This window comes from Gossypium hirsutum, chromosome A02 (assembly GCF_007990345.1).
Source record: "Gossypium hirsutum isolate 1008001.06 chromosome A02, Gossypium_hirsutum_v2.1, whole genome shotgun sequence".
NCBI lineage: Eukaryota > Viridiplantae > Streptophyta > Magnoliopsida > Malvales > Malvaceae > Gossypium > Gossypium hirsutum.
Genome location: NC_053425.1, coordinates 102,189,216 through 102,197,889, shown reverse-complemented (window position 1 = coordinate 102,197,889; position 8,674 = coordinate 102,189,216). Strand labels below are relative to the sequence as shown.

General features: G+C 37.2%; 1 protein-coding gene across 1 annotated transcript; it reads left to right on the top strand.

The window, feature by feature from the left end:
• Positions 1–501: 501 nt before the first annotated feature.
• On the top strand, positions 502–5,974 carry LOC107924712 (cellulose synthase-like protein D3). Its single transcript, XM_016855276.2, has 4 exons — positions 502–1,029; positions 1,793–2,695; positions 2,948–3,755; positions 3,953–5,974. Exons 2-4 carry the CDS (start codon positions 1,827–1,829, stop codon positions 5,708–5,710), a joined length of 3,435 nt encoding a protein of 1,144 aa, XP_016710765.2. The 5' UTR covers positions 502–1,029; positions 1,793–1,826; the 3' UTR covers positions 5,711–5,974.
• Positions 5,975–8,674: the final 2,700 nt, after the last annotated feature.

The following is an 8,674-nucleotide window of genomic DNA, read 5'->3' as shown; positions in this document are numbered from 1 at the left end:
GGTATGAGGGTGTTACGTCACCTCTCCCTTATAGACTAATTTACTAAATAATTCACAAAGCCAAACTATTTTGCAAAATAATTTTCCTAACTCACCGTAAAATCAAACCCAAAAGGAAAGACATTATTATTATTATTATTATTTTGTCATAGGATAAGGAAAATGATGTTTAATCATGTGAAATTGCATGCTCTTTTTTCACTATTACCACTTAGTTTCCATTTTCTCTTAAAAATCACAACACATCACATTGTTTATGAAAAATATAGAATGATTTAAATGTCAGATGGTCACATGAACTTTGTTTATGACAGACTTAAGACATATTTTTCCTTTGTCACTTGCCCTTTACATTTTCTTTTATTTAAAATGAAAAAGCCTTTTGGTTTCTCCAAAATACCATGAATGCCCTTTCTCATTAATGTACAAAATTCCCATAAAACCCCTCCCTTAATTTAATCCATAAATAATGGCTAATTTTTGAGTCTTTTTCCTTGCCCTTTTTGGGTCATAAGAAAGAAAGCAACCTGTATTTCTATCTATCTTGTCCAAAAATCAACACCTCTAAAACCTACTCCAATAACACAAATTCTACAGTGTGTAAAAAATATATAGAGAAAGCCGGTGAGAGGCCAATGGCAGTCAGTCTTCAATATTTTAGTAGCCGGTGTTCCAACTAAGACCAACTCATTGTTGTTCTACACGTTCTCCGCGACTTCACTTCACCATTTCTCAATGAAAACACCCATTTCAAAGAAACTTCTCTTTCCACTTCAAAAACCCGTCTCTTCCTTTTTCTTTTATGACATAACACAACTATAAACTTCACCCATCCTTATGTCTTAGCTCTCTCCTTTCTATAAGTTTTAGTAGATAGCAGTTGGAGATCGACAAATGAGAGAAACATAGAAAGAGAAAGAGTTTCGATTGTTCTGATTTAAAGAGGTTTTTTTGTTCAAGATTAGACTAAAGGAAGAGATCTGGAAAAGAAAATCGTTTTTTCTTTCGTAAAGTAGACAAATTAAAAGGGTGAGCATTTATCTATGTTGTTGTTGTTAATGCTATGCTAAAGATCTGTTTTTTTTTTTGGTTTAGACATTTTTGGATCTTTTCTTCCTTAAAGGCAAATTGGGTTTATGTTGCTTTTTGTTTTCTTGGGGTTAATTTGTTTGGTTGATGGGGAAATGTGGGAGCTAGGGAGGGGATAAAATGAAGTTTTGGATAAGTGGTGTTTTTTGATCCGGGCTTTAGAGGTACCCTGTTGGCTATTAGTGCTTTGATTGAAGTTTAGATTTAGTATTGAGGCATAATAATCTTTGTATGTTTATACTTAGATTTTTCTACGTGTAGATTTGGTGTTTTTCGAGAAATTTTATTGTTTGAGAACATGACAACGATGGTATTTTTTGTTTGGTGTCCAAGAAACTGCGGTAAACCGAGGGAAAGTTTTTGAATTGTTTGCTTAGCGAGAACGATTTGTTTAACTGGGCCCACTCCTGGTTGCCTTTAAACTTTCTCGGAATCTAAAATTCTTGTTGTAAAGTTTAGTACAGATCTGTTAACGTAGAAAAAGTTCTTCGATTTTTATTGCAGATGTTGACTTAATTTGACATTAAATTCATATGATTTATATACCTTTACCATCTATTAGTTAATTGTCCAAATCATGTGTATTTTAAGTTGCTTTTATGTTGACATTGGCAATCAAATAGAGGATGAGATTGTAGTTCAGAACCGTGAAATCTCTACTAGTGCTTCTAGTGATATAATTTTATGTCTTCTGGAAATTCAGGATCTAGGAGAATTCTCTGGTAGAGCTAAAAACCATGGCTTCAAAGTCTTTTAAAGGGACCCGATCTTCTTTGTCGATCTCCGCTGATGCAACTGAGTCACAGAAGCCTCCTATACCTCCAACTGTGACATTTGGCCGGAGAACATCCTCGGGTCGCTATGTGAGCTATTCAAGGGATGATCTTGATAGTGAGCTTAGTAGCAGCGATTTCATGAACTACACAGTGCATATACCTCCAACCCCTGACAACCAACCCATGGACCCTTCTATTTCTCAGAAGGTTGAAGAGCAATATGTATCGAATTCGCTTTTTACTGGTGGATTCAATAGTGTTACACGAGCGCACCTTATGGACAAGGTGATAGAATCTGAAGCAAACCATCCACAGATGGCTGGTGCAAAAGGCTCTTCCTGTGCTGTTCCCGGGTGTGATGCAAAGATAATGAGTGATGAACGTGGTGCGGATATTCTCCCTTGTGAGTGTGATTTCAAAATTTGTCGGGATTGTTACATTGATGCTGTGAAATCAGGGGATGGATTATGCCCTGGATGTAAGGAACCATATAAGAACACAGATCTGGATGAAGCAGCAGTGGATAATAGTTCCAGGCCACTTCCACTTCCGCCCCCTGCTACAATGTCCAAAATGGAGAGGAGGTTGTCTTTAATGAAGTCAATGAAGTCAGGGCTGATGAGGAGTCAAACAGGAGATTTCGATCACAATCGTTGGCTGTTTGAGACTAGAGGAACATATGGTTATGGCAATGCTATATGGCCAAAGGATGGTAATATAGGTAATGGAAAAGATGATGAAGTTGCTGAGCCAACAGAATTGATGAACAAACCATGGAGGCCACTTACTCGGAAATTAAAAATACCAGCAGCTGTTCTCAGCCCATACCGGTATAGTCTACATTTCTATATCACCCTACATCTTGTATTTCTTCTCTATGGTTTTAGATTTTACCATGACAATAACTCCTTGAAAACTTGAGCTTTTATTTGTCTCTGAACATTTGAGCTTTTTTGCCACATTTATGCACAGTAGCTTAGCATGATTGCTTGTTGTACTAATGAATATAGGAAGGTGACTACATTGATACTGTCTCTCCTTCTTGTTTCATTACCTTTGAACCTTTCTTTTTATGCTTGCAGGCTTCTGATATTTTTGCGAATTGTTGTCCTTGGGTTGTTTTTGGCTTGGAGGGTGAACCATCCAAACAATGATGCTATTTGGCTATGGGGAATGTCTGTGGTTTGTGAAATTTGGTTTGCTTTTTCATGGCTTCTTGACCAACTGCCCAAGCTCTGCCCTATCAATCGTTCTACAGACCTTAACGTGTTGAAGGACAAATTTGAAACACCAACCCTTAACAACCCTACTGGTAAATCTGACCTTCCAGGCATAGATGTCTTTGTCTCTACTGCAGATCCCGAGAAAGAACCACCACTTGTCACTGCAAACACTATCTTGTCAATTCTAGCTGCGGATTACCCTGTTGAAAAACTTGCTTGTTATGTTTCTGATGATGGAGGAGCACTTTTAACTTTTGAGGCTATGGCTGAAGCAGCAAGTTTTGCTAATATATGGGTTCCATTTTGCCGTAAACATAACATTGAACCCAGGAATCCAGAATCTTACTTCAATCTTAAGAGGGATCCTTACAAGAACAAAGTCAAACCAGATTTTGTCAAGGACCGCCGACGAGTTAAACGCGAGTATGATGAATTCAAAGTCCGTATCAATGGTTTGCCAGACTCCATACGCCGTAGGTCTGATGCATTTCACGCAAGGGAGGAAATCAAGGCAATGAAGCTGCAGAGACAGAATAGGGAAGATGAACCTGTAGAGGCTGTGAAGATTCCAAAAGCCACATGGATGGCTGATGGAACTCATTGGCCTGGGACTTGGTTAAATCCAGCTAATGAGCACTCCCGGGGTGACCATGCTGGTATAATACAGGTATAAATATTTTCAAGATATTGTTTTTCACATTTTCAACTAGTACATTGTTTGAACATATTTTCTCCCCTTCTTTTGCTTTGGATTGGTATTATCAAGTTTTAAGATGTTTCACTTTGGTAGATAAAGTAAAGTGAGTAGCCTATAATGTGATGCTGCATTTCCTTCTCTTAATCTCTTAAATTTTGATTTCATAGGTGATGCTGAAACCACCCAGTGATGAACCATTACACGGAACTGCTGATGATAGGCTCATTGATCTAACTGATGTTGATATTCGTCTCCCTTTGCTAGTCTATGTTTCTCGTGAGAAGCGCCCAGGCTATGACCACAACAAGAAGGCAGGTGCCATGAATGCCCTTGTTCGGGCATCTGCAATTATGTCTAATGGCCCATTCATCCTGAACCTTGACTGCGATCACTATATCTACAACTCTCAGGCAATGAGGGAAGGCATGTGCTTCATGATGGATCGAGGAGGTGATCGCATTTGTTATGTCCAGTTCCCTCAAAGGTTTGAGGGGATTGACCCTTCTGATCGCTATGCCAATAACAATACTGTTTTCTTTGATGTAAACATGCGGGCCCTTGATGGTCTTATGGGCCCTGTCTATGTCGGAACTGGATGCCTCTTTCGGAGGGTTGCCCTTTATGGCTTTGACCCACCTCGATCGAAAGAACACCACCCTGGTTGCTGCAGCTGCTGCTTTTTTGGTCGTAACAAGAAGCATTCCTCAATGGCACACAGCCCTGAGGAAAATCGTGCTCTGAGAATGGGTGATTCTGATGACGAGGAGATGAACCTGTCCCTGCTTCCAAAGAGGTTTGGGAACTCAACATTTCTCATTGATTCAATTCCTGTGGCCGAGTTTCAAGGTCGTCCCCTTGCAGATCATCCAGCTGTGAAGAATGGGCGCCCACCTGGTGCTCTCACCATTCCCCGTGAACTTCTTGATGCCTCGACAGTTGCAGAGGCAATCAGTGTCATTTCATGCTGGTATGAGGATAAGACTGAGTGGGGACACCGTGTTGGGTGGATTTATGGGTCTGTTACTGAAGATGTGGTCACAGGATATAGAATGCACAACAGAGGATGGAGATCAGTTTATTGTGTGACTAAGCGTGATGCGTTCCGTGGAACTGCTCCAATCAATCTCACTGATAGGCTTCACCAAGTCTTGCGTTGGGCTACTGGTTCAGTTGAGATTTTCTTTTCCCGTAACAATGCTCTCCTAGCCAGTCCTAGAATGAAGATTCTACAGAGAATTGCCTATCTAAATGTTGGAATCTACCCTTTCACCTCCATTTTCTTGATTGTCTACTGTTTCCTTCCTGCACTTTCGTTGTTTTCTGGCCAGTTCATTGTCCAGACCCTCAACGTAACATTCCTTACTTACCTCCTCATCATAACAGTTACTCTTTGTTTACTAGCTGTGCTTGAAATTAAGTGGTCTGGCATTGAGTTGGAAGAGTGGTGGAGAAACGAGCAGTTTTGGTTGATCGGGGGGACAAGTGCTCATCTTGCTGCCGTGCTTCAGGGCCTGTTGAAAGTGATTGCTGGGATTGAGATTTCTTTCACCTTGACATCAAAATCAGCAGGAGATGACTTGGATGATGAGTTTGCTGATCTCTACATAGTCAAATGGACATCCTTAATGATACCACCGATCACGATCATGATGGTCAACTTAATAGCAATAGCAGTCGGGTTCAGCCGAACAATTTACAGTGTTATCCCTCAGTGGAGTCGTCTACTAGGTGGAGTTTTCTTCAGCTTCTGGGTTCTGGCTCATCTCTATCCTTTTGCTAAAGGGCTGATGGGAAGAAGAGGAAGGACACCTACAATTGTGTTCGTATGGTCAGGTCTTATGGCCATCACCATATCCCTCCTTTGGGTTGCAATCAATCCCCCATCCACCACTAACCAAATTGGAGGATCATTCCAGTTCCCTTGATTGGACATTTTTTATGTTAAAGGTGAAACACTTCTATTATCGTATTCCTTTATTTATTCCTTTTTTCTTCCTGCTTCAAGCTGATATGCTGGTGAAAAAACTAGGCATGTTCTATATTACCATGTGCCAATTGGAATATACTTTTAGCAGCAATTTTAGTGAGTTTTCATGGGATAGATCCAACAAAAAACTGGTTTCCCTACTCTTTTGTTCTTATTGTATGATGTTTACGTGTACTCACTGAATAGTTACTTTTTTCTTCAACTTTTTCTGGTGGATCGCCATCTATATTTATGCTTCAATGCAATTGTTTTTTGGGTAGCTTTGATTGATTGATAAACAAAACCATACGAAAGGCAAAGTAATTTAACGATATTTCTTCATTCCACTGATAGTGTCATTTGATGATGATATTTATAATTTTTTTACTTTTATGTTATATTTATATTTATTTTATTTATAATGCCTATTGTAGATTATATATGACTATGTTTATCTGCATGTATATACGGGTGTTCAAACTTCGGTTAAAATGGTCGGTACTCAAATTTAGTTCGGTCATAAGTTGGTTAATGATTTTTTTGAAATTTCAATTATAAATTAATTCGGTTCGAAATTAAATAATTAACCGAAATAAATAATATATATTAGCCCATTATCCACTTGGGTCCCAGCCACCCTTCCGCACAAGCCCTCATTATAAACTCAATCCAAACATATATTTATAAACTTAACCCAATCTAAATAATTAATTTACTTGTAAAATTAACATTAAGAATTTAATAAAAAATAGTTTTTTTATAAAAATAACTTGAATTTTAATTAATCACAAAAATGGTCTATATTTTTTTGTTAAGTACATATGACCTGAAATGAATAGTGAAAGTTGGTGGAGCCAAAAAGATAGACGCCACCAACATGCCACGTCAGCCAGCCAGATTAAAAAAAATCAATTTTTTCTTGTGGAGCCATAAAGAATAATGCTACCTATGTAAATATTAAAAAAATACCAATATTTTTCAATAATTCAGGAGCTAAAAAATAAATAATAATTGTGGAGTCATAAATAATGACGCCACCACTCTAATATGTCAAAAAAAAAAATTCCATTCTAAAAAGTGTTAAATTACCATTCATTCTAGCTACCACACTCTCTAATAAGCAGCTGACCTAGTTGCCAGCCAACAGCTCCTTGACCAACACACCATGGTTCTTTTCCAAGCTCTCCCATCCCAAACAATGTCCCCTTGCCGCCCCACTATTTGTTTCTAGCAACAAAGCCACAACCACCTTTCATTCCATCCTCTGCCGCACCAACCACCAGCCACCTTCACTATCTTCACAAACGCCATGCTATTATTAGTAGACTCCATGCCATATATTATTTTATTATTAATTATCCTATTTCAATTAGTCGCGATTTTATTGCAATTTTTAAAATAAAAAAAATGGCACACATAACATTGATGATGCCATTCTCTATGTTTCTATCAAATAAAATATTAGTTTTAAATAATAAAAAACAATCACTTTAAAAATAAAAAATTGACAAAGTGGTGACGTCATTCTCTATGACTCCACCATCGTTATTAACTTTTTAGCCCTCCAATTATTAAGAAATATTAGTATTTCTCATATATTTATATTGACGGCGTCATTCTCTATAGCTCCATCAGAAAAATAAATTTTTTTGTTCGACCAATTTTCACTATTTATTTGAGATTATTTACGTACATAATAAAAAAGTAGGTCATTTTTATAATTAATTAAAATTTTCTAGTTATTTTTATAAAAAAACCTTAAATGTCCTAAAAACTAAAAACAACTCACCATGGATCCTAATCTGAAATCTCCCAAAATCTCTAACTTTCTAGCGCCGACAGCCCAACACGCTGGTTACAAATGGAACGATCTTGGTTGTTACAAATGGTCTTTTTTTCCTTCTTAGTGTCAGCTTTAAATGCAGCGCTTGTATCTCTGTTGAATAGTTCTCTTTTGTTTTAGTCCATGGTTAGAGTTTCAAGCTACTTTCTTTCACCTTTATCATGGATTATTGAGGTATTCATTCAGATTCTTGTGCTTTACATTATGTTCAACTTGTAAACCTGCTTTAGGCTGATTGTAGGGTGCTTATGGTTGCTGCTTGCTCAGTTTCACTGCTTCTGCCTCATAAAAAATCTACTTTTCTGAACAACTTTTGTCCTTTGCCAAATAGAGCTTATTATAAATTATGAATTATTTAATTTAGTGCTTTGCTATCCTTTATGTATTTTATCTTGAGGCTGCTACTTTTTTTGCACTCTCACTCATTGCTACTGCTATTAATTTATTACTTTGTTTTGCTATGAATTTCATTGATTGCCTTGGAATATCCAGAGAAGAGACCTTATGCAAAATTCTAGAACTATTTTCACTTGCCAAGAATATTTCCCTAGAACATCATCATATGATTAAGTCCTTCATGCCCTGCACCTGTCTCCTATACAAGTTATGTTAAAGGGAAAAATCCCTTTTTTGGCCATTTTAAAGTAGTCTCCTCATGGAAATTGCATCCCCCCACCCCCTTCTCTCTTATTTCCTACACATGTAGTCTCTCCCTAGGTTGTCTTTTAACTTATCGAAGATTCAATAGGATGGGATGGCTTTTTAAATTTGTTGCCAATGTTTGAAGCAATCTCTAATTGAGTCATTATGTGACAGTTCATTGCTACTATGTAAAATTTCTTGTTCATAATTTGTTGCTAAGAGGTAAAAAGAGCTTCTTTGTCATTCAATGCTTGCACTAGAATGCGATATGGGTACAATTCTAAGTTTCACATTATGGCTTACAATTCTCGCTTTCAACTATTCTTTACCATATTATATAGATATGTATATATCATTTGTTTTCACCTCCACTTAAAATTTTTTCAACTATTAAAATAAATAAATAAACATTAGCAATATATATTTTTTATGTCTTAT

Excerpts from the sequence above, each read along its gene's own strand:
- LOC107924712 (XM_016855276.2), top strand. The coding sequence starts at position 1,827 with ATGGCTTCAAAGTCTTTTAAAGGGACCCGATCTTCTTTGTCGATCTCC. Across the intron at positions 2,696-2,947 it reads GCTGTTCTCAGCCCATACCG|GCTTCTGATATTTTTGCGAA; the intron begins GTATAGTCTACA and ends TTATGCTTGCAG. Across the intron at positions 3,756-3,952 it reads ACCATGCTGGTATAATACAG|GTGATGCTGAAACCACCCAG; the intron begins GTATAAATATTT and ends TTGATTTCATAG.